Genomic DNA, 27,706 nt, shown 5'->3' on the forward strand with positions numbered 1-27,706 from the left:
AAAGATGGAGGAAGATTAAAAGAGCAGGGAAAAAAAAAAAAAAAAAAGAAAAAGGAAAAAGGCTTTGAGGATAAACCATGACAGAGCTAAATGCTTCTGTTTGAAAAGGCATCTTCTCGTTCATTTCAGCATGTTATTCTGAAATGCAACTAAATGAGAAACCCATTGTTTTATTTGATTTTGAACAGTTCACCAGGAAATTAAAACATACAAATTGTAACTATTTGAAAGATTTTTCCTTTCCAGCTGAGAAATTCCTGGGTGAAAAATCATCCCGTTGCCTAAGTAGCTCTCAGCAAGGCTTGGTTTCCCGAGGGGTGAGGGGATGCCCCCGGGGCACTGGTCCCTTCTCTCTCCCCGGGATGCACCGCCTGCTGCAAGGGATATTGACATCCATGTGCCTGGAACAATGCAGATCCACCCCAAGCAAGTTACACTGTATCCCCCCCCTGCTAATTAATTGTTCAGCCTTGAATGCTAATCTCCCATTCTATCCAGTCAGGGCTTGCTGTAGATTGATTACCTCATTACAACAACAGGATAAGACCAGTAATCTCTCAGACACCCCGACAGAAGTAATTTTAGTGCTCACTCAGTTATTTTCACTCCCCTGCCACCTGGGAGAAAAGACTTTACAGTTCTGATCTTCCAGTATCTTCAAAGAACAAAATAAACACTCTTTTTCCTGCAGACATATAGGAAATTAGGAAATTTTCCTGAAATATTAAAGTTATTCATCCCCTGATACACAACATGTGCTATACATTTTAATTAATTTTAAGTAAGTGAAACAATAATAATAATAAAAAAAAGAGGCCTAAGAGATAGGATTGTTGCTCCATCATTGCAGTCAGGTTGGCAAAACATTTTCTGAAGCTACATATTACATGAATTGTAGCTCTGCCTTATTGAAAATTGGAATGTCTGCAATGTAGGGAGGATTTGCAACGTTATTCATTACTCCTGACTTAATTTTGTAAAATACGGTTATTCCTTCCTGTCCTTATTCCTTCCAATCCTGTTCATAGGATTGACAGTATTATGACACGTACTATTATACAGATTTCACTATACAACAAGCTAGTTTTGCTGTGTGCTTTGTTTGCTATTAATATCACAAGGAGTCTTACGCTGTGGATTAATTTTATGACTGGCGATTTGTCATGGGAAAAGCTGTGGTTTTATCATTGCAAAACACTGCTTAAGAAAAAAACTACAAAAGAATGCAAAAATAAGAAGTTAGTTCATACCGTTTGAACAATCTTAGAAGTGTAATAAAAACAATTCAAAACAATGATGGTAGTTTTGTTTGGAAATATTTGTAGATAGTGGTGACTGTTTCGTATTCCAGAGCACTACCCATGTGCTGGAGGGGATGCATAAGGTTTCTGGCAAGTCTTCCATTTACAGCCTATCCCTGTGATTTATTATAGGTAAAATGAAGGAATTTTCATTTATCTCCCAGATGATGTGTCTGGGACAAACCTGTCATTATTGCCTGCCTTATTATTTCTGTCCCACTATGTAATGTAACACCCTGCTTTTACTCTGAATTGGCAGCATTACAAATGATGGCTCTATTGGCCCGTGTGAGATTTATCAATGCTTCTTTATGAAAATGTGCAGAATAAGACTCATGCAAACTGCTATCTTGGCTAAAACAGAAAACCTTTGTCATACTGCAACCGTTGCTGCGTAGCATGGAATTATTACTACTTTCTGTGCCACTAAACTCAGTAGCCCACATACCTCCACCAGCAGCTGTCTGATGACCGTGTCCTTCCGCCCTTTCTCAGGGGTCTCCACCACAGCGTTCCCGCAGGGCTGCTGGTTCTGCAGCGCCTCAGTGCTCACCGATAACTCCACCTGCCCTGGAGGGAACAGGGGTCAGCCAGCCCTGCCAAGCAGCACCAGGGAAATGTGGGTTTCTGTTTGTGATGGGCACTCTCTGGTGCATTGCAGAGAAGCTTTTCCAAAAGGAGAACTAAACTTGGGACAATGTTTTATCTTGATCCAGCTGCAGCCTTCCAAGCCATCTCCTTTGTGCTGGCCACCCTAGCAGGTGTTAGTCTATCAGCAAGAAGAGTAGTGAAGGGGTAGGTCTTGTAAATCAAACAGTCTTGTTCTGGGAGGCTCCAGAGAAAGCAAGCTTTGATTAAAATATTTCAGATACCCACATTAAGCTAAGACATTCACAGCTCCACAACAAGAATGTCTGATGCTTGGCATGCATTGAGGGAATTTGTGATTTCTGTCCAAATGTTAAGAAAACAATGGCCCATAACATTTTGTTTAGGACCTGGAAACTGCATCCCAGTGTAGCATCTCAGCCTCAGGGCTGGACTTCTCACTTTTGGCATAGACAAGATCCTTCCAGACAGGTTTGGAGTCACCTAGCTCGTCACACCAAAGATCTAATACCATCTGCAGATACCTGATCCCAGTATTCCCTTATCTGGCCTCTTACCTAGAGATCTTGGTGTTACTGCCCAAGCCACGGTTTTCCTTCCATTCATGCAGACACAGTAGGATTCTTCCTGCTTCTCTACTGGTGTGGCCAGGAAATGAGTAGATTCAGCCAGAGACACGGTGACCTGCCGGTTGTACAGAGGTGTCGTGAAGGTGGGAACTGCAGAGAAGCTGGGGTTGCTGGATACAGTGCAGTACATGGGATTGGGTAGTGGAGCTGGTGGGACTGTGGGACTGAGGATCTTATGGATATTGCAGAGCAAAAAGAGCAAAAACTGGGCAATAAAATGGGAAAAGACTGAGGTGTGTTCAATTGTAAGAGATTGGGGAGATAGGTGTAGAGAACAGTATGTGTATCTTTGGAAAGGAAATAGATTCTGGGAAAACAGCATGGACCAGTTGTGTGAGTAAAGACAAAGCAGTGACTGCAAACTTTGCCATGAATTGAAGACCTCCCTCATGATTAGTCAGGTGAAGGGGGAAAACACTACTAGTGAGAAAGCTAATGAGGGAACAAGGGAGAGTGGAATAAAGAACCTGAAAATAGCAAATAAAACAGGAAAGACAGGGAAATAAATGAGAGTGCATTGGAATGGCTGGATCAGTGCCTTGTTCCAGCTTCATTCCTTTTAGAATAAAAATCTGTATTTATAAAAAACTGAGCAAAGGTGATTCTCTCTTGTCTTTTTTTGTTGGTGAATCAATGCAGATAAGAATAGTGAAGCTGTAGAGCTCTGCTTAGTGTCTTAGGGGGAGATGCAACAAATCACAGGAAGTCTGCGTATTCCAGCAAATCTGGCATGGTACTTTGTGAGATATTTAGATGAGATGAGACTAAAGGCTGAATGCAACTATCCACCCTGCTGAACCTGGAGTTTCCATGTGACTATGCAATGATGCTGTGGCCTGTGGATAACCCAAGTTTTATATTTCTATAGGACAATGACATAAATCTGTGATGACAAGGCTGGGGGCCTCAGCAGCAGAACTTTAGGTTCTGAATCAAATGCAGTTTTCAAAACTTGGTCAGAAAACCATATTCCCTCTTCATTAAATACACAATAATTTCTACATATATACACCTATATGGAATTATAGTCAGAGATCAGTTATATGGCTTGGGAAACCATTTATAAGTGGCCCATTGCAGTCTCCCCTAAGCTGTCAGACTAAGCAAAATTGTGAATGTCTCTTACCCTGATGCAGGCGGACAGGTAGTTGAATACGGTGGCTTTCAGTGTGAAGGACTCACCACGCACTACAGAGTAGGGCATGGTGAGCTCTACAAAGAAGGGCTGGAAGGCTCTGAGGGACACTGTTGGGGACAAGCCAAAGCCTGTGGCTGCCGAAGTGCAGAATGCATTGGCTTTCCACTCGGTGATGGTGTCAGGGATGGTCACATCTAGATCAGCATTTCCCTCAGAGCTAGTGAGGGATGAAGAAAAAGATTTCAGTTATATTCTGGTCATCACCTATGTTTTTCTCAGCCTGCTGAACAACACCTGCTGACAGCAAATTCCTGACCAGCTGGGATATAGGCACTGGCTTTTGCATGTTCCCCCAAAGCATCCTATACTTAGTGATCTTGAAAAATCCTTCTGTCTACCTGAAATACCTGCCACTGAAATACCGATACTTCCATTGAGGCTTAAATATCTTCCAAGGTTTTGCCCCAGGGGCCACACTCTATATTCATATAAACACTTACTTCACTGAAACTATGTCCCAGATCCATGTCTCAGGGAAGTACTTCCGGACCGTCTCCACAGGATTGCCAGCAACAATGTGGTCCGTTATTTCATAGTCCACATCTTCAAGCAGATTCCATGCAGTGACTAGAAAATTTGTTCAAGGACAGGAAGAAAGGAAAAGATATTTCAGACTCCATCCTAAATCAGGAGGATACTTTCCTTCCAGGTAGTGGTTATTCTTAGCTAAAAAAGTTTTGAACTTGAAAGAACAGCATTGAAACCTTGGTCACTGGAAACAAATGTTTTTCTCTGTTGTCATCTCAACATTTCATTTTTCCTAATGTTGCTGCTCTTCTTACAGAGATTGGACGGGGTTGGGCATTCTTCCCCCACTGCCAGCAAATGCAGCAGTGCCAAAAGAGCCATATTGAGGGTACATTTCTGTTGCAATAGAGTCAAATGTGGAACTTACTGCCTTCAGATGTTACAGTTGCACATAGTTTATTAAATTTGGTTGAAAAATTGATTGTGTTTATACATGACCTGAAACAGTAGCCACACTTGGCCCTCCCCTCCTCTATCTAAGATTTTTTTGAGATGAATATGGATCATTACATCTCTGGCCATTGGCAAATAAACTGTTCCAAAACAGGGAGATACTTTCTCAGAGGGTTGCATGGTGTTGTGCCTTACAAAAGGCTTTCCATCAGCCTTAGAAGACTTTACATCTTCTCAAAGCAGCCAGCTGTCTCAGGACATGCTCTGAAGACAAACCATGGATTTCAAACCAAAGATCTTATCTGTTATGAATAGAAGGCTAGAAGCTATCACCAGATCAAAACCTATTGCCAGTTCACAAATCAATTTTTTAATAGGAGTTGGGATACTGCACCAGAAAGTCAGTGTCTGGAAGTGATATAGGTGAGGGTGTGTTATCTAGCCTTTCTAATCTCAGAACTATTCAGATTTTTTTTTAAAAAATATAATTATTTTATCTTCACAGTCACTGAAATTGCAGAGAAGTGAAATGACCTATCCAGCCTCTCACAGTTATGTGAGTGGGAAAGCTGGGAACAGAACCAAATTTCTCAGTCCTCAGTGGTAAAACTTCTACCCACAGAATTGTACCACCTTCTCATTTGTCTTGGCCCACTTTTTCCCTAGTTGTTCCTCTAGTTATTGCTACAATGTGACTACCTAGAAGTAGAGACTCCTTTTTTAGGTCTCCATAGCTGGACTCAGATCTGATGGAAAAAAAACAGTACTTTGTGCTGGCGGACTGTTACAGTGCCTACAGGATGGCTGCTGTAGGGGCTGGCACTGGAGTCACTGAGCTCACAGTTCCAGCCAGGCACATCTGTCCAGCTGGGGATGAGCGGACAGAGGTGGATCAGTTTCATATTTCAGGACTCAGTCCAGAAGGGAGTGATCCTGAATTAGGGCAGCATATCTGAACAGAGTATGATTGTAATTAATTGGTGTAATTAATGTTAAAAGAAGTAGAGGGCAGGAATGAAGCAGATTGGTAAATTTTAGGTAGCTGTGTGGGAGGTAAAATGAAGAAGGTACTAGAACCACTGTAACTCCTTTCCATCATGTGTCCTGGGTAATGCTGGCAGATTTCAGGCTTATGGATCTTGCTGCTAGTGAAGACTTTTAAGCCCAATTCCTAGTAAACAAAGAGAAAGAAGAACAAAAGATATGCAAACACATTTTTGAAAATAAACTATTTTTACTATGTCAAGAATAGATGCACTTAAGTCTGGTATCCATCAGAATAACAAAGGCTTGTATATAAATGCCAGAGAGACTCGTTCAACCCAGATGTTGAGGCTTTATCATGTTACACATCCTAAGGCTAAGTCCTGGCATGATCAGATGGATGGAAAGCTGAGGCCACATATCTACCCTGGGGACAACTGCCTGGGTGGCAATAGCATGTGTGAAAAGCATTGGATTGAGGGTACCCAAAAGGTCTTGTGCAGGACTCTTTAGATGGGCATAGGTGGGTTACCAAAGTACTGGCACTTTATTAAAGACCTGTCTACACCAGATAGAACATGCCTGACTGAGGAAGAATTTCTAATATTGTGGCACCACAGGTCACTAGGTCATTTCTCAGGACTGTTTCCTTACCCGACCTCATTTGCAGCTATCTCTATTAGCAACGAGGAGAGCTTTCAAAGTTTTAATGGTTCAGAGGAGCGCTTAGGTACCAATGATGGGTTACATAGATGCAGAGCCTGGGCCTGGTTATTTTGTGCACAAAAGTTAGCAAGCTTACAGCAAAGTTCATTAAAAAGACGTTCAGAACAGGTGAGGAAAGAGGAGACTGAATTCCAAAAAGGAATAACAAAGAAAAATGAGAGGCTGGTGCTTACTTTCAGAATGTCATAGGCATCACCTTCACCGTCAGGAGAAATAGGTATGTAGACAAATCCATTTAATAATAGATTGTCAAGCGACACACAAGGGTTTACGTTGTCTTCTTCCAAGTAGTGGTCCTTGAAGCTATAACCTCGGATTTCCTTCAGTGGGAGAAGATCGTACACCTGGGGAAATGCGATTAACCAGGGAAAGAGGTGGCAGGTCAGCACTTACAGGGACACAGGCACTACCTAGCAGTCCATTGATATAAGCCATCTTCTAAAAAACAGGTGTAGTGAATGCAACTATAAAAATATACGGCCCCATGTCTATAGTGGTGTTAATAGGTACTTGGTTGCTTCTTGTACTTGCTCATTACCAGAAACAGCCAAGACTTACAGAACTGGGAGAGAGCTCATCTTCAGGCTTCATAAGGAGAACACTCTTATCCACAGCACGAAGGGCACACAGGGACCTTGGTGAGGCATGGAGTTGCAGGCGTGTGTTGGAGGCAGGAAGACCTTCCTTGGGTACAAAACTCAATTTGACCTGCAATTCCAAAAGGAAATGAAAGCAGTCACTTTTCCTGATGATGTTACATGCTATTATACTGAAACACCTAGCCTTGTGAACCGAGCTCTGCTATTGCCTTGCAGTTCTCCTAATACATATTCAGCCTTGGCCAATGTAATTAATAATCACCAGTGATTTTCATTCTGTCTTGTTCCACTTTTTACAGCTGTGGCTTTGTAACTTGTTCTGGAGTTTCCATCACTAACCCTCAGTCAGCATCTGGTCAGACCATTTCATGAACCTGTTGTGAATTCTGCCTCCATTCTGGAATACATAACTGAACTGCTGGCCACAAGACAAACATGGATTTCATAAACTGTGACTCACTTTATTGGGGAGGCAGCTTTCAGTCTGGAAATCTGCTGAACTGGCGATGACTTCCCCACTGGGTGAAATGGTATACACAAGCATCCGTGCCAGGGGAGCAATTGCTGCCTCAACAGGGAAGGTCAACTGGAATGTTCCGTAAGCTAACAGAGAAAAAAAAGCTGAGCAACATACAAGAAGTTCCAGGATATGCATTTACCTTCCCCAGACAAAAAAGTCAAATTCACTCATGTTGAACATTTTTTAGTTACAGGGGCAGGAATACAGACGGATACATGGCTGAAGTCTATGGTTGTTGCTGAAGACACCTGCATTCAAACCATGATCGTGCAATAGCCAAGTGAGGTGAGTTTGGTGGGCTTCAACGTGGCCTCTAGATTCTCCCCAGTTAACATCTGGCATAATTTATTGATGTTACCAACTTCTTTTTACCTCAAGCTCCATGACCTTGTGCACTGCACACAAAAAAAAAAGGTGAGGGAAAAAATGCAGAAATAAGGGACTGTTGTAGAGGGTGGCAGCAGTGTGGGTTGCAGAGTGGCTCAAAGAATAACCGCAACATTTCTGCTAAGGAAGCATTTAGCTGGAACACCAAACATTGCTCCAACCACAGTGGGCCTGAGCTTGATGTCACAATCTGGACAAAGCTGTAGAACACCTCTTGATATTATCCAGGGTGTTATTTTAGTCACTGCTACTACTGAGAATGCAGAACTCCCTATGAACACGCAGCACCCAAGATCTTCTACTCCCATGTACCTTCTCATAGACTTCCAAAAAGCCTCCCTGGTCTCATTGTTGAAAGACTTCTAAAGGTGCATCACAGCCAGTGTCAGTTATGTGTAATAAGTCTTAGAAATGTGTAACCCTTGGACACTTAGATGAATAAAATTAAATGTATTGGTTAGAATATAGGTATGTGTGTGTTTGCATGTTTACAAGGGAGAAACAACACCCTTATATTTTATAAATATAAATATATTTTATAAAAATGAAAGCAAGTGAGAGAGAGAAAGAAAAGGAGACATGCTCTTCTTCCTGCTCACTGTACATGTGAGTCTCACAACACTAGTATGCATCCACAGTCTGAATACGGTAGAGTGGTCAGCAGAAAGTGTTGGTTTGAGGAGAAAATGACCAAAACATTATGCATATTTTTTGTTGGATTTCCTAATTTTTTTTCACCAAAAAAATAGCACCTGACAGAACTCAGAGGAAACAAAACTAATCCATGCCACTTCATTTAAAAAGATGTAATTTGTAATACGCATTTCGTTCAAACATTAAATGTTTGAATAGAAATAACTTCTCTATGGTCCCCCCTGCCTCCAAATTGTCATCAGAGATGCTAAAAATTCATAGTCCTCTCACCTTCTCCAGGATTCACAGTCAGATTGTGGGTGTTTGCTAACATGATGTCTCCCTTGGCCATCACCTGTGTGACAGAGAAACCTTCCTGTAATTGTTGCAAGTTGTGTTGAAGGGAAGGAGAATGAACATTCACTGGGTTAACTGTATAGTGTGAGTATGAGTAGCACTGCCAATGGTAAGCAAAACCAAGAAGCAAGTGCCAGACTGGAATTTACTGGGTCTTTAGAGACAGAAACATTTACTCCTAGGAGATCCAATGTTTCCTCATTGGTCAGACCTGGCTTCCCTTTTGTACATACTCCATGCATAGATCAGGTTCAAATGCACTTTTCCTCTGAGCACACAAAAATTTGGGGGTTATATGCACATTTCTAACAATTTGGAACAGACTAAGGATCAACAGCTCTCCTCAGCTCCACTCTCAGTTGCGTTGTGAAACAGCCTGGAGAAAAATCTAATCAGGATTAGTTTTGTAACTCACAGAGTTGGAATAGAAGAACATAGGTTGTAAATAATAAAAGTTTGAATAAGGTACCTGAAGCGAGGCAGTAAGCAACAGCCTGAATGCTGCCTCTATTTTCCTCATTTCTACAAAATTTTCCTTTTTCACAGTCAAAAATGCCTTTTATACAGTTACATTCCATGTAGGATATCTGTTCCATAGCACCATTTTAATTTCAAGGTCTGGGATCCACAGCTATAAAAATGTAAGCTCCCTCACTGTTTGGTTGCTTTATGTATATATTTAAGATCAGCTTTCTCAGGCTACCAGGATAAACAGAAATCTTGTGCTCCAGTTCATTGTTAGAAGTCTTAAAAATAAGCACATGGACATCTCTACCACAGGTTTCTATTCTCTTTTTTTTTTGTAATCTCAGTCTGTCCCCATGAGGTTCTGTAGAATCCATCAGAACAGGAGTGTCTGTTCCACTGATTCCTTCTAGCCCTCTAAGGCTACTCTCGTCTCTTCTGCTAGTATCATCAAAGGATAACCAGAAAAACAAATTTAGGGGGAAAGAAGTTCTGTTTGAATATTCATCTGATTCTTCCCGTGCTGCCAAGTGAAACTGGTAGATCGTTGTTCAGTCACAGCTGAATTAGTCTCTCTTCTCTGTCCCCCAAAATGATTCGATTCATGGTTCTCAATACCAGCATGTTATAGTCTGTTCCAATTAGTGTGGTATCCCAAACTTCCCATCATTGCCTGATATACAACCTAAACTCTAAGCTTATTGGGCTTTTCTGGTACTGTGGTTAGGGGTGTTGCTTTAGTTTCAGGGGTCAGATGACTAACAAAGGACAAAACTGAGTAGGAGACAGCAGCTTTCCTCCTCATCTTTAATCTTTTTGTTGTTGAGTGCTGGCTTCTGAGCTGTGACCATATACAAACCAGAATTTGGAATGGGGGAATCTCAGAGTGGAGTATGATGAGAGTGTTGGATGGCTGCATCTAAGACAATGCTCTCTCCATCAACATTCTGTCTCTCTTCTGTCCTTAATAAAACATGTACACACTACCCATCTCTGTACACAGAAGAGAACATGAGAAACATTACTGAAATGTGTTTAAATCCCACTGCTGCAGGCCACAATTTCTGTTTCAAACTCTCTCTAACATTACTACTAAGGACTGACCATATGGCATTGCCGTGGTTGCTCATCATGGCATGCAGCTGTATGTGCCACAGTGCTCTCTGTGGCTGTAGATCAAAGTAACCACAAGTAATTCTTACCAAATAGTAAATGGCAATTTTCTTCTGCTCTCCTATGGCCTCTGGTGTGAAGATATAGTGCACCTGGATCTCCGTGGGTGAGCCACAACTTAATGTCTCAGGCTTTGGCTCAATTTTGAGGAAGCTTTTACTAGGGGAGTAAAATCGATTTATTCTACGCATGGCATGCTCATATGAAGGTGTGATCCAGTCGCTGTCATAACAGTTCAGTTCAGGTTTATGATCAGCCTGATAAAGAAGAATAAAAAGTTCATACCTCACCAAAACCAGGTAACAAGTCACATGAAAGTCCACAGAAAAACTCTGAGTGTATTCTATATTTCACATTCTTAGAAGAAGGTAGAGAACACACACAGAAGACACAGAGAAGAGAGGTGACCTGCCAAGAAATTGCTTTATCTTCCGGTTGGCAGAAAGACTGATAACCCATGGATAGATATTTCCCCTGCTGATCAGAAAGACAGAGGCTTACCCCAGTTCCCCTGCCCTGTCTCTGCCACTTACTCGGATTTCCAGGGAGGCTTGTGTGAAGGTGGTAGTGTCTATGGAAAACCAGGATTGTCCCTGTTCATCTGTGGTGTAATTCCCTTTGTAACTGTCTCCATCCACAGAAATCATGATGGTTTCATTGGCAATTGGAACATCAGTGCCATCTACCAGCTTCACCTAACAGAGCAAAAACAAACCTCAGGTTTTAGACTCGAAACAGAAAACAATTTCCAACGGCTAAAGCCTCTTCCCTCTTTTCCTCCCTGCCAGGAAGCATGCTTCTTTATGAAGAAGAAAAAGACATGAATGTAGAAAATTGTGAGGTGAGTCCTGAGATGTCTAAGGCAGCAACTGAGAAAATACTCAGCAAAACAATCTGATTGGTCCAGGGAAATCATCTGTCAGGGCCCTAAGTTCCTCAGTAGAACTTATTTACCCTGGCCAGCCTCATTTTGGACCTCCACCACATATCATCTGCCTCTTGGTTCAGGAACTTTAAGTTCAGGCTTGTGCCTTGCTCCAGTCCTTGACTAAAGCTGCATTGGAGGTCCACTCCACCCAGCTCTTTCTCCTGCTCTTCCATCGGGTTAACTGGACTTCCTTGGTTGAGCTCAGCCCTGACTCATCACCTCACATTGTCTGGTGATCACTGAACTGTTGGTGGTATCTGTTATTGTCACCTCCCCTGCTCTGCTCAGTTTGGTTGAGTACTGTGGGACTGTGCCCTTGTTGGTGTCACTACGCCCACCTGTGTTGTGGTTACCCTTTGCACGTGGATGACATTCCCTTGCGGAACAGCCTATGCTTGCTGCTCAGTGATGGTATTCTTATGTGTCAGGACAATGGGCCTTCTAGTCTATACTAGGCTGACTTCCAGGAGGTTCAGGGTCTGTCAGAGTGCCTCAACTATTAGTAATTCATCTGCCTGTGCACAGGCCGGGGAAGGTGGACCATGTCATCTGCACACACAGCTATTGCCTCTGATGGGATCGTGCACCTGTGAGTTTGCTATGCCATTAATTGTCCAGGGTCTCAGAAGTTCCTTACCCTCCCAAAGAGTGGGATTCCTGGTCTGTACTGAGAGTCCAGCAAGTCAAAGCTGATTTTGCTCATGATGGATGTGATTTCACAGAGGCCTGTTCCAGTCATCTCTATTCCTGTGAGAAAGTAAAGAGGGATTGTTAATGAATAGAAGAATTTCTAGACTGTTACTTCACCCTCTTCAACTTTGCCCTTCTGTTGTGGCCTGCCATCACTTTGCTATCTCCAGGTGATACATACCTGTGCCATCTTCTGTGATCTTGCCTTGTACCTCGATGTTCATCTCATATCCCCTGCGCTGGAGCTGAAATATCTTGGTCCTTACTACAGCAGAAACACACCCATGAGCATCTGCCTAAGCAGGGGGTGGGAGAGAAAATTGGAATTCTGTGAACAAATGTGGTGCCTTGTGGGACAGGAATAGATACCCCAAACCCAACATGCTTAACTTCTGTTCATGAAAACCAAGCCTTATGTTCTAGGGTTGTCTCCAAGACCAGACCTTGTTTACAGCCTGTTTTCTAGTGTTTCATCCACACATTTTCTGTGTTCTTTGAGGTACTTGGCATCCAGTTCTTCAAGGCACACACTGGTTTCCTCGTTAACTCCCTCCTACCCTAGTTCTGTTTTTCTTCCTGTTTCTTCTGTTGTCTTCACTCTTTTCCTTGTTGCCCTTTCTCCTTTCTCTTGTGTTTGACCCATAAGCAATACTGCCATCCTGTTTTCTCCTCATCTTCTTTGCTCCTTGCTCCCTGCCAGTCCCTCCCACAGTTACAAAATCCTTTCACAGATTCGGTTCTCAGTTTGGGTACCAGTAGCAGGGACCTCACAGCTGCTAACTGGAAATTTGTCACTAGTTTCAGCGGGGTCAGGATTTCAGCTGTGGGGTTTCTTCATTAGTTCTATTTCCGGTTTAATGACCCACTTCTTAAAAATACCTTCCTCTGAGAACATCTGCTTTTCCTTGGACAGATTGCCATCTCTGATGTCTTGCTATCTCCCAACAGTTGCAGATTTAGCCTCCCTTAGACAACATTGCCCATTACCCATAAAAAATATCCCTGTATTTTAATTCTGGGGCTCACCTGCCTAGTGAATTCTTCACACACAGCTTCTGCTTCTTTTCCATAACAATTTGAAGCAGAATGGGAAAATTTCCGGCACACTTGCACATTCACCAAACCAGGAACAGGCTTCCCATAGGTGTACCTACAGTCACAAAGCGTTAAACAGTATTTCAGATGATGAGAAAAATCAGTCCGAGTCACACTTAGATATATCTCCTTATAGACCTCTGTGAATGATTTCCTAATATTTCTTCTTTATCACTGGCTAATCTGATATTTTAATGGTTCTAGTGATTACATTTCCACTTTTTCCAGGGTGAGACTCTTCCATCATCCATTAGAATCTGTTCGAGGTGGGAGATCTCCGCAGGAATGCAGAAAAAGATTGTCTGTAGAAAATTATTTCAGCCAGGAGTATCCTTGTATCATGAACTACTGAGGGTTTAGTGAAAAAGTAGAAAGGCAACCAGGGGCTCAGGAGGAGCAATTTATGAGTTAAAAATGAGAGCACTGGGTTTGCACCACCTGTTTAAATCATGTCTGATCTGACATATCTGAGCATTTGAGGGTTCAGGATTGGCAGAGAAGCTCCAGCTGAAGAAACATAAAGATAGGAAGAGAAAATGTACAACAAACTGGGAGGAGAGCTGCAGACTAGTTTGGCATCATTTTTTAAGGAACGTAGAGAAGAACCTTCACTTTGAATTTTCAGGCCAAGTAGCAGGCTCAGGATTGATAGGGTGGAGCAAGCCTGTATTAGATGTCTGGGAACACTAAGAAACGCCTTCCCAGCTCTTCTTTCAGTCCTCAGCAGAAAGGAGTAGTGAAGGATAAGCGAGAGAGATTTACTCACAGACCACAGACAGACACTGAAAGCTCCTTGTCCTTAATAGTGATCATCTTGGGCAGCTTCACCAGGACCTCGTACTTGGGCAGCACTAGATAGAAGAGAGAAAGTTTGATATGAGAAGAGTGAAGGAGAGCTGTGTGCTACGCAGCAACCCAAACACAGAGCCAGGATCATCTTAATATGAACCATCACCTCTCTGTCGTCTTCAGTACAGCTCTTCTACCCCTTCCCTAATTTTTCTCAGCCTTCACCACTAATTTGGTTTAAAGAGAATTAAGGAGGATTGTAACCTTTACCTTCCCTCATGGGCAGCACATGCTCATGTGATTCCATTGGCACCAGACACCTGTTTACATTCCTTGCATATGCTCATTCAGAAGGACACGCTGGTCCTGTGTGTTGTGTTCATGTTTCACAACGCATCATTTGCGACTGAGACTTGGAGCAGCACATTCACCACCTTTGTAATTTACCACATAGAAACAGCTTAAATCAGTGACTCTCTTGGCTGTTTCTTACTGTTCTGGAGATCCCAAGGTGCTGTTAGGCTCACTAAAAGGCAGCATGTGAAACGGTCCTACGTGCCCAGACAGTTCTAGCGAATCTAGCCATAGATTTTCAGGTCTACATTTTCAAGTGAATTAGGTAGCAATAAAGCCCAATATAGGTGGCAAGTAAAAGGCATATTTTTCTCCTGAGTATGAAGTTACATCACTCTTCCCTAAGCCCCCAACTGCCCAAGCCTGGGGCTGGACTGAAGCATGTAATGGCCTGCTTCCAGGTGGTGCACCTGAGGTTTTTTTCACAGCACAAGGAAATAAAGACCAGGGAGGGTGCACACCCAGACCCAGGAACTGGAAAGCAACCTCAGGTTATGCAGTTTAGAATGAATTTGCCTTTAGGATGGAGGCAAAGCTCAATGTTTCAACGCCAGGGCACATTTCCTCAAAAGGCTGTATAAGAATTAGCAACAGGTGAGATTAAAGGGAATAAAACTAAAGAACAAATAGAAGAAAAACAAGTTTAGAGTGAGGCTAAGAAATGGGTATACACCCTTGATTTTGTGGGTGTTCAGAATGATCTTTGTGGGTGGAGGGACAGCCCATCTGTCACAGCAGGTCAAAGCCTATAACCTGGTTTGTGTTCAAATTATTTACCATGTTCATACTAGCCACCATGCCTGACTTCGAACCAAATAAGCCAGGGCCCATGGAGTTCAGTGACAATCTTTGGGTCACATTCTGTGTGTTCCAGGAACAGCACATTCTGAGCAATGCGCTGGGTCATTTGGGCTCCATGTTCAGCTGGAGGGAGCCTGGGAGCGTGGACCACGAGCCAAGCAGCCTCCTCAAATGCACACAGCCTAGCCAGTGTACATGTCTACAAACACCTGAGAGGTTTTATTACATAACTGGGGGTTAGAATGCTCCATTGGGCAACACATTTCTCTTTACTCAGTCTCTACTACCAGTCTGTTTGCATGTGCTTGTAACATCTGTGGAGTGTTCTTCAAATTCTAGAAGTATTCTACCAAACACGTTTTCTAAGCTTTTGCAGAAACAAGGAAGAGGAAAAAGAGAGAGGACAAATGGAGAAACAGAACCGATGCAGATGATGAGAGAAGCAAAACAGGGTCACCAAAATATTGTCATCTCTTACTCCATATCTAGTGTTACTTGCAACAAGCTGCTGGACTGAAAAGTGGCTAAACCAGTGCCAGCTGGTTGGTGCCGCATCTCATGCCACGAAACCTGTCAGACCCTGTACTCCCAAGACCACTATGAGCAAACACAAACTCAGGCAGGTTGCAGAGATGCCCTAAAGTGAGCAACCACCTCTGATACTCAGCACCTTCTGGATCAGCCCCTCTGAACCCCATTGCCTATGTATTCAGTCCCTCCCTTCTCCATGCAGTTCCCAGGAAATCCCAAACTGAGAGGTCAAAGTGAAAGGCATTGCTGTCAGCCCCACTGGCAGCCCATACCTCCTCTCCTTACCGTATTCCTCCACACTGAAGGAGTGCTCCACATGGGATGAGAAGCTTTTCTGCACAACTATTTTGTAGGAGCCTTGGATGGGGTCCGAGGTGAGGGGGAAAGAGAGCTGTTTAAGGCCAGTCTCTAGTTCCACCCCTTGCCACTGGTACACACGGTTCCTCTGGGGATCCTGCAGTTGAAGATAACTCAAGGTCACAAGACAGTACAGGAGGCTCCCAGGGATGGAGCAGTGGAGTTCCCAGCCCATCCTGGCTGAGAAATGCCTAGCTGTAATTATTCAGTTATCTGTGAGGACCTGTGAGCACTCACCTGTAATTCTTCAAGATTAGCATGCAAGAGAGCTTTTTAACCCTGCAGGTCCTGTGTTGTCTCCCCCTCAGCTCTACCTGCATGCTTACAAAGGATGGGCCAGGAAGCTGGGAAAGACAGACTGGTAAGATAACAAGACAAGGATAGATAGCAGGAGCACATGGAGAAAGAAGGGAAGTTTCAGTCTCCTTCACTTCCTATACAGCCCACTAAAAGGTTTTTTTTTCCATGCCCAGAATAGAGACTGTCTGAGTACCAGTGTGCAATGTGCTGAGGAACCAGACAGCTGATCTGTCTATGGGACTGAGAAAAACGCATCTGTAAGAGTCCAAAGCACGTGGTGGGGAGGGGGAGTGGGGACAGGAACAAAGTATATCCCACATGTGCATGCAGGTGAGACCTCTCCCTGCTCCCAGTGTTGAAGATGAATTCTCATCACTAGTACAGGTGAGTATTGCTCATTATAAATTGAGTGTCAATAGGCTGTGCTCCAAATTCATCAGCTTAGGCCCAAATTTCTTGTAGAAGTCACTGAACAAGCACAGTGGTGCTGCGTAGTTTGCAGCACCCTTTCCAGGCTCCTCAGCAGGATGGTTAATGTTTACAGTCTTCTATTTTCTGCCTGCTCTTTGCATTCTACCTTGGCTGTCACCAAAAGCCTATTTACTCTAGATAGGTATGCAACTCAAGGTATGCAGCTGTGTGCGTTTACTTCACTGAGATTTTAGCTCAGGGCTCAGGGAAAAGGGGATGTGAATGACATCCCCCAGTTGGAGGCCACCAGTCATGGGGCAGAAGAGGGGGCCTTCTTCCCGAGAAATACGCAGGGAAGGAGGGCACAGTCAGTAAAACATCCCACAGCTCTCACCAGATCCTCTTCATCATGGTTTGCCCTGCTGAAAAGCTGATCGCCTGTTGTGAGGGACATCACCTGGCTTCTTTGGAAGAGGAACTGAAGAAAATGTTTACATCTGGGCTTGTGAACTTGTCCTTTCTGTGATATATTTATAGGGAAGGCCTGAAAGTGAGTTTGGTTTTCCTCAGAAAGGTATTTTTTTAAATGACAGAAACAATAGGCCAGGACAATAGTTCAGAAATAATAGGCTCATACTAACTTCTGCCTTTGTGCCTGGGTATGATCGATTAGTGACATTAAGGGTATGGATGGATGAACATTTATTTCCTTAGCACTGTTGATTTTAAGCTGTCACCTTTCTTCACTCCTGCCACCCTTTCCTTTGGGCCAGTCCAAATTTTGTGCAAGCAGGTGGTGAACTGCACTGGCAGTTGTGATCTGGCTGAAAAATATACCCTAAGGAAAACGGTGAATCTGCTTCCAGATGAGCTTCTCACTCTACAAGACTGCTCGTAGACATCTGTGAAAGCCAATCAAGGGCAGTGCTGGACTGAGAAGGAGCAGTGAGGAAGGGAGAGGTGATGGTAGGGATGAAGGACAAGGCCTACAAGAGCGGCCTTAAAGAGCATGAACCAACACCATACCTCACAGGCTGGAGCTGAAAACACAGGATGGCCTTCCCAGTGGGTTAAAATTGAAGCCTTTCATGGTACTGACACACACATACACACACACAAATGTCATGAAATTATTTAGCTTATTAGGCAAAGGCATATGGCATTTCTGGAGGCAGTGGATAAGATTTATTTTTTGCTCCTCTGATGAAACTCCTGCACTCAATCAAGTATCATCTCATTGAAAGGAAAGGGACCTGTTCTACAACCCCATGGGAGAACCTCAGCAGAAGGTAGTTCTGAGATGCTCTCTTCCATCTGCTATCCCACACCACACGCTCTCTTACTCTTCTTTCTCCAAATAATCCCAGACTGTCAGTGGCCTGCCAGCTCTGCAGCTCTGTTCTGGAAGTTTGCTGAGGGCAAAAGAGAGTGACAGCACTCTGACAGGAGGGTAGAAAAGAAGAGGAGCATAGACTGTTTCTGGCTTACCTTCTGCCTCCCCTGTTGTGACAACATCCCCAGCTCTAGAGAGAGATGGTGCAGCAACCCCAAGCAGCAAGGAGCAATGGTAGGACTGACTACACAGGACCCATAATCACACAAACCAACATCAGATTTGTGCATTGTTTGGGCTGCTGTCATGGCTTCAAGGTCCATTGCTGGGTTCTTCCCATAAATTTTCCACTAAAAGATGTCCCAGGTATTAATTGTAAAATTCTGTTTTCTCTGCTGAAACGTTTTCATTGTACTTGAATTACTGACAGAAGCATCCATCCTGTTAACTTTTGTCTGTCACTGAAGTTCAACCATTTAAAAAAAAACAAACCATGACAAAAGATAGGGGACATCTGCTTACAGAATTTTCGTTCTTTAGTTTTGCTAGTTTGTTTAATGCAGTTCTCTGGTTTCACACTTAGCAGACAGAAAATCTTAGTTCTGCTTGGGAAGAGGAATAAACCCTTCTGATACGACCTCTAGGTAAGCATATCTGTTCACAGCATGGTTTGCACTGATTAACTATTTTTGTTTCTGCAGCACATTCCTCAATAAAAGAACCGTTGTCAGAACTTACTTTGATGCCCAGCTACTCAGCCTTCCTTTACACAAAGGAAAAAAGTCATGCACCCATGTTTTTTTCCTTGTACCTCAGCCTGAAAACACCACTGCTGGAGACTACTAGCTCTGTGCCTGCACATTCAGCTGAAAGAATAGACACGCAGTTATCCACTCACCTGAACATAGACAAATGGAAACTGTAGGAAAAGAAAAAAGGAAAATCACCGTTAGAAATATTAGTCACATATGAATGGAAGTAATTTCCAAATTTGGACTGAAGGGCAGAAGAACAACCTTCTAAGAAGTCCTTTGGGTTTTTCCCTTTCTGTACTTCCTCTGTTTCCTTAGTTCTTGATGGTTACAAGAATCTCTTCTATAATATTTTAGACCCCCAACTTCTTGTCTTACTGCAGTATGAAAGTGCGATGATAAGAGTTTTCAAAGTATTTGTCTGCATGAGGAACTGATGAACAAATAAGCTAGCAGGTGGACTTACACATCTGAGCAGTTCCTTAAAACCAAGTCCTTGTCATGCTGCCCCCTCTGCGTCCAAGCATGTGGTTGCACCCACTGCCAGAAACAACTGCCCATCTGTCACTTTCAATGGAAGCTTGTCCCACCCGATTTTTCAGTAATGAGATCCCTGCCTACATGCTTGGCCACATCCATTACTTTGCAAATCTGGTTTTAAACACCTATATCCCTTTGAAAAAGGGGAGATGTTTCTCAGTCAACAGAGACAGGTGGAGTGTGTCCCAGGACAGCATATGGAATGGGTCAAGGAAGTTGTGAGTAGGAAAAGATCATAAGCTTCAAAAGTTGTCTTCAGTGGTTCTGGGTGCTGACAATAATGGTGTTAATTGGGAATTAGGCCTCCTGGTTAACAACAAGGAATTATGGCTCTACCTTCTCATTCAGCGGGTAGAAATCTTTGTCCAGAGAGACGATCCGAAACAGAACTGAAGAGTGTAATGGAAAAGAAGGAAATTCCACTGTTAAATTTGTAGCCATTACCAGGAAATGTCAGTGTTTCAATAATTTATAAGTCATATTCATTCCATGGACCAACAGGCTTTGAATTGAGCTCTCTAAGTTATGGAAGCAATTACTTCAGGCTCTTTCTCTTGCAGATGGTGAGAGACAGATAAATTTAGAAGGATAATCAGGTCTTGGCTGAACAGAATTGTCCCTTGGGAGTGTCTGTCCTGCTTTGTTGATTCAGGTGCAGCCAAGGAAGACTATGCTTTGAAGTCATCCCAGATTCGTGCCTCTAGTTGAGTAGAATTAATCTGAGCCTGTGCCTACATCTGGCTGAGATGCTGTGCCGGGAGGATGGAGAATAGGAGTGATGAAGATACCACATGCCCTAGATCTCAGCTAACAGAAATAAGATTTACTGGATGTTTTAACTCCCCCACTTTAATAAAAGTATGGGGCCACTGGGGAATGAAGCCTGTAAGATTTTCTGCCCTCAAAGTCAGCACCAACCCAATTCCCCTTACCTGTCTGTCCAGGCTTGTAGATGGGTTTGTCTGTCTGGACGAAGACCAAGCTCTCAGAATCCTTGACCAGCACCGACTTGCGGCTCCTGAACTGCAGTGTCGCCCCCTTCACCATCACAGTGAGAAATGCCACTGATGTGCTGCTATTGAACTTCGGAAGCTAAAGAAAGTGAAGAGAACAACTCCTTTACTGATTCATCCCATTGCACTAAGCCTTTGAAGGACTCAGTATTAGCTAGGTCTGAAAGTTGCCTAAAGGGACACCAGAGACTCAGTGCTGGAAGCAAGAAAAAAAGATGATTTTCTGATATGAGCTTGGACAGCTTGTCTCCTCTGTCTCAAGAAAACCATCTTTTTCCTTCAGGGAATTATTGCAATGACAGATCTTCTCCATTTCCTTGAGTTTCCTCCATGCTTCTTCTTTCTCTGCTTCCAGTACTGGAAGCTGTATCCCTTCCTTCATTTATATGCTTTCCTTAGAGAAATATTGAATCTGATCTTGTTCCATCCTGTGATTTATCAAAATGGAAATCAACCCAGATTCATTGTTTAGGGGGTGTGCGTACATTACTCGCCAACCAGCCTTCTGCAGGAAACAATCATGAATAAGTGCCAGGAGACAAATGACCTCATGAACCTCACTGTCTTTAACCACTCCTCAGCTCCTACAATTCTCATTCCACTTGGCTATTTTTCCTCTAAGGCTTACACAGATCAAAGAAACGTGGGGTATGTTCTGTAAGTCAATGTTCCAGGATGAAGGATCCCAAGAGAGTTCTTTAAACCCTGCATGTACAGAAATATCATGTGGCGCACAGAATTTGATAATGGTGGAAAATTATTCCTCATAAGGCTATGACTGTCAGTTTTCCACACCAAATACATGTTTTGTTTGTCTTAGCTTAGAAGTCTCTGATTGCAGCGTGTCTTATTTCTCATCTCTGGACTGTTTAGATCCACTGTGCCACATCAATAAACACAAGGGACCATCCCCCAAGGATGACATACTCACAGAGAAAGGGATGCAGGTGAACACATCCTGCTCTGACACCACATCATCAATCAAGCTCCTGTTTTCCCCTTGATACTCGAGTGTGGCACTCAGCGTCACGGACTCGTTCAGGTGGGTCAGCTGAACACAGACTTTCTCAGGAGAATCAGTGTGTATCAGAAAGGGCAGTAGCACCATATACTGCCTAGGAAGAGAGGGAAACAAGAATCAGAAGGATCAGAAATGTGAAACAGTTTTAAGGAAACAGTATTAAGTGAAAGGAAGTTAACAAATCAGCATGCCTAATCCATTACTGTCCAGGTGATTGCAGTGCATATACACATAAGCATCCATTTTATTTTGGGTTTATACATATTAAACTGCCTAACTAATTAGCCTAAAAGCAGGAAAGTGCTTACAGTGGAAGGAACAATTTCTATGCTAATAGAGAGTCCCTTACAAAGGATGTTTTGTTCGGTTTCACAGCAGGGAGTAAGGATGGGTGTGAAAGGTTCCAGACTGTTAATTGATTTTTGTATATTCCACAATCTCCTATTGAGACTCAAAGGAATTAGCTGAAAAAGGTTGAAAATTCAGCAGGTTTAGGGCTGAAAAAAAACCACCCACTTGTCTGGCTGCTTCTGTCTTTGCCTATCCAGGTTTCCAAATCCTTCTCATGCTGAGCAAAAATGTGAGTGCTTGCAGATTGGGACCTTATTAAGATAAGCACACAAAGGATTTCAGAGAGTAGTGTTTTATCGCAACACAAGTGTACTTGCGTCTTCAATGAGTTTTTGACAAAGGTCCCTCACAAAAGATCCTTAAGCTAAGCTGCCGTCCAATAAAAGGGATCATTTTATTTTTTTTTTTATTAATAAATCAAATTATTAATTCTGACATGGAATAATTGGTCAAAAGATAGGACACAAAGGGTAGGAACAAGTGAAAATTTCCAGAGCCTGTATTGGGACCCCTGTTGTTCAGTACATTTCTAAATGATCTGGGAAGTATAATTTTCTGATAATTGTACAGGGTAAGAAAATACCTAAAACTGACTTAGATATTTGTGGAAAACTTTTGTCATATGGTGGGACTGTGTGGTGGGACTGTGTAGCAAAAATGGCAAATGAACTTCATATAAAGGGAAAATAATCCATAGAGGAAGGAAAAAGTTACCCCAACAGCATATATACTGTTGTATATATGCTGTATATATGCTGTATTGATAAGCAGGCTATTACCACTCAGACGTGACCACTGTTGATCACTCTTGAAAAATTCTCATTCAGTGATAAGTAACAAATGGACTGTAGGGAAGTGTTCAGAAAGGAACAGGGGACACATCAGAATGTATCTTTTTGCCATTGTATAACTGCAAGGTACTCCCGCACCTCACATGACATACATTTATAAAATGGACTTAGCAGAAAAGATTCAGTGAAAGATGGCAGCGATGATCTGGAATCTGGAATGATTTCCATAGGAGGAGACACTACATAGATTAAGACTTTTCAGTGTGGAAAAAGGTATGACGGAAAGCTATAAAGACATTACGTGCACAAAAGAAAGCATGGTTTGTTCATCACTTGTGACAACAGGAGTAGTAAGCACCACCAGGTGAAATATTAAGCAGCTGGCTTAAAAAGAGAAGGGAACAGAAACCTTTTCACTGACATACACAATTACTGAGGAACTTAATACTCCTGTGTGCTGTACAATCCAAATGTACAATTCTGGTATGGCCAGGCTGTGGCTCCAGGTTGCATCAAGTGACAGACCACAGCTGACTGTCCTCCCTCGGGTGAGGGACAAAAGGAACTAGCAGGTGCCACTAAGTCGAACAGTTGTTAGAGCCTTACCTTCGAGTCCAGCCAAGTGCAGGCTCCTAAAAGAAGCTGACACTCCTCACCTGCTAGTAACTCTCCACGACGTATGGTATCTGCCCTGTGGCACCGCCTTCATAAAATTTGGTATGAGGCTCACGAGGGCAAGAAGATCAGCTACACCTGATATGCAGGATACTAAAAATGTCCTGTGTAACTTCATTGCCCAGAAATGGCTAGAAAACATATCAGCACAGGTGTAATCCCTGCCACAATAAGACCTTGAACCTCTGATAAAAGCTTCATAAAGCTACAGCAGACAGAAAATTAATTTCCGCAGTACTTGCCTTGCTCCTCTACTCTGTCCCTCACTACCTATGACTGGCTTCCACGACAGAGAGATTACAGAGCCAATGTAGTCCTCTGGTCTGATGCCAGACCACTTTTACGGGCCTGGTACTCCTTTTTCCCTGTGCACATTCGAGCTATCCAGATGCAGCACCGGAAGATTCTGGTGGTAGTTCAGTCTGAAGGGTATATGCATAGGATGAAACCTGTGGTCAGGATGGCTCATACCGCTTTTCCATGGGCTCTCCACTGTGGAAGGCTAATGGCACCTTGCCAGGTGGTGCCAGCCCTGGGGAAAGAGATAGCTGGGACCATCCAGAGCTACATTATTGCCTGGGCTCTGAGCTTTTGGGAATTCCTAAAGCTACTGTGGAGGCAGTGGGACCCAGGCAGTAATTCCATTTCCCTCACTACCAGGCAACAGGATAAAGCACGGTGAGGAGCCAGCCAGCAACTCCAGTCAGTACGTGCTGCTGCAGAAGCAGTGAAAGGAGGGAGCTCCAGCCACCCAGGCAGTGACTTACAGCTTGTGACTATCTGCTTGCTCCAGCGCTCCCCTTCTTCCATAAACTTCTCACCACAGCTTCACCCCGTGCCTGCTTCCCCTGATTTTGCTTCCCCTGCCCCCTGTCAGCGGCACTGGCAATCTGACTGTAACATCCAGCCTCCTGAAGGGACAGCGTGACCTAGTTCATGGGGATTTTGGCCTCATTCCTCTTCCTGTTCACTGTTCTGCTGAAATTTTGGCCAATGCACAGAAGTTCCCCCTACACCAGCTTCCCTGCCTTTGAAACAAGGGTGTGAAATATGTTGTTCATAGAACTCCCTTTAGCCGTTTTGGGATGTGTTGGTGAAAAGAGCTGGGTGATTTAAAGTACTATGGGAGCTTTAAACAGCTTGGGTGACAAAGTCCATTCCAGGACAAAAAGCACTTGGGCTGCCCAAGAGACCTCAGAAGCCTCCCTGCATGCAGTGAACTGTTCTGACAGCAGAGGCAGTGACTCTGTCAGAAACAGGCACCAAGGAGTGGCAGGAGACCCTAGAGAAAGTGGCTGAGGCAAAAATGATGTTTGTGTATATAGAGAAGGTAATACTCTAGCTTAAGATGGACTGATGTCTGTATTGACTCTCAGCTACTTCCTAGAACAAACACCCAACCAGAGAAGGCAGTGAATTTCATCAGCTCCATCGGTCCAAATCCACACCTGTCAATTCAGGAGCCATCATGACCTTGCATTTCTGACCATATGCAGTGTATTCCAAGCATGTACACTGCATTGTAAAACAGCTTGCATGCACAACCACATACCAGAACAGGAGAACAAAACCTCCTGTTGAATTCTTCCAGAACAGACCCAAAGCAAGAAAAAAATAATCTTGCTGTCAGTATTTTACAGACTCATAAAATTTTTAATTGCAAGCAACCACTGGATATCTCAAGCCCAACTTCTCTCCTGGAACAGGACTATTGCAAAGGACTCCATAGATGGAGTTTCCACCATCTCTCTGGGTCACTTGTTCCAGTGCTGCTCTAACTTGGTGAATAAGTTCTTTTTTTTTTTTTTTCTAATATATAATCTGAACCTCAGTTGTGACCCTTGTGCAGCCAGTCACATCTGAAACAGAAATAGCAGCAACTGCTGCTGCTCGAAGAAGCGATTTCCCTACTTGTGCAGAGCACAGTAAGCAAGTCTTGGTTGGAAGCTTCATTTTGTCTTCAGTTCAAGGGCAGCTTCCCTTCTGTGTTCACAGCACCCCATCTACCCTACAGCACTTAAACCAAAACCACTACCCTCATACTACCTAGCAATTCACTGCTGAGACACCACTGCCCACACACTGGCCTCCTATCTCCATCCTGTGGGTCCCAACTACACCCCTTTCTCCCTCACCCCCTCAGTCCTTCCTCATTCTCCCCTCCCCAAATGGTGCTCAGGTCAGGGACAAAGAGCAGCATGTTGCTCATAGGAAGTCTGAGCAGTATGGAATTCATTCCCTTTCTCCTTGATCTTGGGCAGAGGTGAATTAAGATTACTTAATCTTAATTACTTAATGATATCAAATTACTGTAGGGAGACCAGAGGTCTCTGCGTGACCTCAAAGCAAACTTGGCTGGCAGATCTACCCGAGAAGCACCCAAACAGGACAGGTGAATGAGGGTTTGATGGAACAGTGTGAGTCAAAGGTCCTTCAGTCCGAGCCAGTCACCACTTCACCTCTGACCACACAGCAAGCACCAGCAGTAACGCTGCACCTTCTGCTACAGCTGCTACCACTACTGCGGTGCTTGTGGGCATGAACTCTCCCTGTAGCCATCATTATGGGATCCACGTTGGTGAGAACTGCGCTTCTGCCAGCACAGCAAGAGGCACAGCATGTGACAGCAGCCAGGGTCTGAAGAGAGAAGCTGTTCCCGTCCAGACTAGAGGCTGCAGAGCACCTCTCTCTGGTAGGAGAGGCTGGGTGGGGATGCCAGACTCCAGTCCACCTGTGCCATCCCAGGCTGTTCCTCTCCTGGGGGCCCTCGGCACAGTGGGCACTGTAGCCATGCTGCTGGTCTGCAGAACACTGGGGTAGATGCCCCAGGGGAGGGTGCCAGCACCAGGCTCCATGCCAGAGGAAGAGAATCTAGGTCATAGATCCTCTTTGGGAACAAGTACATCTCATGCTGCCAAGGGAAACAAACTGGCTTGAAAGAATCAGGAGAAAGGGGAGCAAACTGGCTTGAAAGCAACAGGAGAACGGGGAGAAATAACTCAGTGATTAAAACAAGGATACTACAGGAGAGGTAAGTACATGGATTCTGGCATCATGCCCACAAAACTCCAGGCACCTGAAGGTTTCTAGGCAGGAATATACTTAGGCAAAGGTGCTGCAAGGATCCAGGTCTGGACTAGCAGGCAGCTGCAGGGCAGGAGTGTGGGCACTGGCAGAACTGGGGGGGTGGGGGTGGGGGGGGGTGGGGTGTCCCAGGGCTGCACACCCAGGGGGTTGTAGGGTGGGAGTGGGGAGCACTGGCAGAGCTGTGCTGGAAGCTCAGGGCTTGGCTGGTAGTGAGACGTGGGGCAGGAATGGAAGAAACTCACAGCTGTTTGACAGGAAAGAAGAAAACTGAAGGCAAAAAAGGAGCAGTAAGACCACCCTCCCCCCTCCGCCTGTGTAGCTTACGGTTCTGTGGTGGGAGAGGTGTTTCCAGGAAGGAGGAAGAGGAGAAGGAGGAAGATGTTTGGTTTGCTGTGCGGACTGTCCTTCCTCATGGTGCAGAGCAGGTTGTGACGGGTCAGGCAGACACCCAGTCTGGTCCGGTGCTGCTGTTTTCCTGCACCTTGTAATTCCCCTCCACTCTCTGCTCCGTCAGCCTCTTTATAACTGCTCTCTGCAAACAGCCCAGGGGCTGGAGGAGATAAGGGCTGGGGGCCAGGGCCCATCCGGAAACAGGGAGAGGCATAAGGAGGAGCTGGAACAGAGGGACAGTATTTGGCCAGAGACTTTCCAAGTGGGGGAAGGGCATTTATTGGATAGTGCTTATATTAGAAATCTTTGAATAATTCATACCCTGCTTTCTTTAACCCACCAGAGATCCACAGTATTGGGGAAATGAACTATGTTCAACACAGGGTAATATTCCCTGTGGGCAGCGTGCAATCACAGCACTCTGATGTGGGGTACTGTTGAAGCCGAAAGCCAGGTTTATAGGTATTTTAAGAGCAAGAGGAAACCCCGTGACAGAAACATTTCTGTTGGCATACTACTGCAGTAGTTTGCTGACACAGTTGCTAACAGAGCTACTATGTGTTAGACAATCTGTCAGGAATACAATCCAAAAGGTGGGGTACTGCTTTAGACATGGAAATAAGTTCTGTTTCCACCATGAGTATGCAAATATTGCACAATGCCATTGGGAGACATCCTTGCTTCCCTGGCATGGTGATCATCTTCTGTCATTCAGTGTCACCTGGAGTGCAGATGTTCCAGGTGTTCCAGGTGGCTCCTCCTTCTCTTTGCCAGATTCAGCTCTGTGCTGCTGTGAGTCATGTTTGTAAACAAAGTCACTCAGAAATAGTGATGCTCACTTGTCTTGGTGTTCTGTAAACCTCTGGCTGTAGCAGCTTAACCAGAATTTGAAGTAAGAAAAAGCGTTTACTAAATTCCAGCAGGTCATGGAACAGAAATACTCAGTCCAAACTACGCGCAATCCCTGAGAATCCTAACTAAGTGGGGTGTTTGCA

At 44.0% G+C, this 27,706-nt stretch overlaps 1 protein-coding gene across 3 annotated transcripts in view; it reads right to left on the reverse strand.

The window, feature by feature from the left end:
* The window catches only part of LOC121089683 (alpha-2-macroglobulin-like), a 38,922-nt gene extending 12,002 nt beyond the window's left edge, over positions 1 to 26,920 (reverse strand). The window contains exons 1-21 of one of the 3 annotated variants that reach the window (XM_040597100.1): positions 26,646 to 26,920; positions 21,328 to 21,511; positions 20,316 to 20,475; positions 19,720 to 19,772; positions 18,990 to 19,010; positions 15,976 to 16,144; positions 13,982 to 14,066; positions 13,147 to 13,270; positions 12,302 to 12,416; positions 12,068 to 12,177; positions 11,036 to 11,197; positions 10,532 to 10,759; positions 8,799 to 8,862; positions 7,428 to 7,570; positions 6,927 to 7,076; positions 6,542 to 6,712; positions 5,739 to 5,829; positions 4,178 to 4,304; positions 3,666 to 3,894; positions 2,468 to 2,594; positions 1,750 to 1,871 (exon numbers count right to left, since the gene is read on the reverse strand). In XM_040597100.1, the coding sequence (XP_040453034.1) occupies positions 1,750 to 1,871; positions 2,468 to 2,594; positions 3,666 to 3,894; positions 4,178 to 4,304; positions 5,739 to 5,829; positions 6,542 to 6,712; positions 6,927 to 7,076; positions 7,428 to 7,570; positions 8,799 to 8,862; positions 10,532 to 10,759; positions 11,036 to 11,197; positions 12,068 to 12,177; positions 12,302 to 12,416; positions 13,147 to 13,270; positions 13,982 to 14,066; positions 15,976 to 16,144; positions 18,990 to 19,010; positions 19,720 to 19,772; positions 20,316 to 20,475; positions 21,328 to 21,511; positions 26,646 to 26,905 (2,895 nt within the window). In that variant the 5' untranslated portion in view covers positions 26,906 to 26,920. Of the gene's footprint in view, positions 1 to 1,749; positions 1,872 to 2,467; positions 2,595 to 3,665; positions 3,895 to 4,177; positions 4,305 to 5,729; positions 5,830 to 6,541; positions 6,713 to 6,926; positions 7,077 to 7,427; positions 7,571 to 8,798; positions 8,863 to 10,531; positions 10,760 to 11,035; positions 11,198 to 12,067; positions 12,178 to 12,301; positions 12,417 to 13,146; positions 13,271 to 13,981; positions 14,067 to 15,975; positions 16,145 to 18,989; positions 19,011 to 19,719; positions 19,773 to 20,315; positions 20,476 to 21,327; positions 21,512 to 26,645 lie in introns of all 3 variants that reach the window. The other 2 variants (XM_040597099.1, XM_040597098.1) reach the window with 2 other exon arrangements.
* Between the last annotated feature and the right edge of the window lie 786 nt (positions 26,921 to 27,706).

Source organism: Falco naumanni, chromosome 5 (genome assembly GCF_017639655.2).
Source record: "Falco naumanni isolate bFalNau1 chromosome 5, bFalNau1.pat, whole genome shotgun sequence".
NCBI classification, from domain to species: domain Eukaryota; kingdom Metazoa; phylum Chordata; class Aves; order Falconiformes; family Falconidae; genus Falco; species Falco naumanni.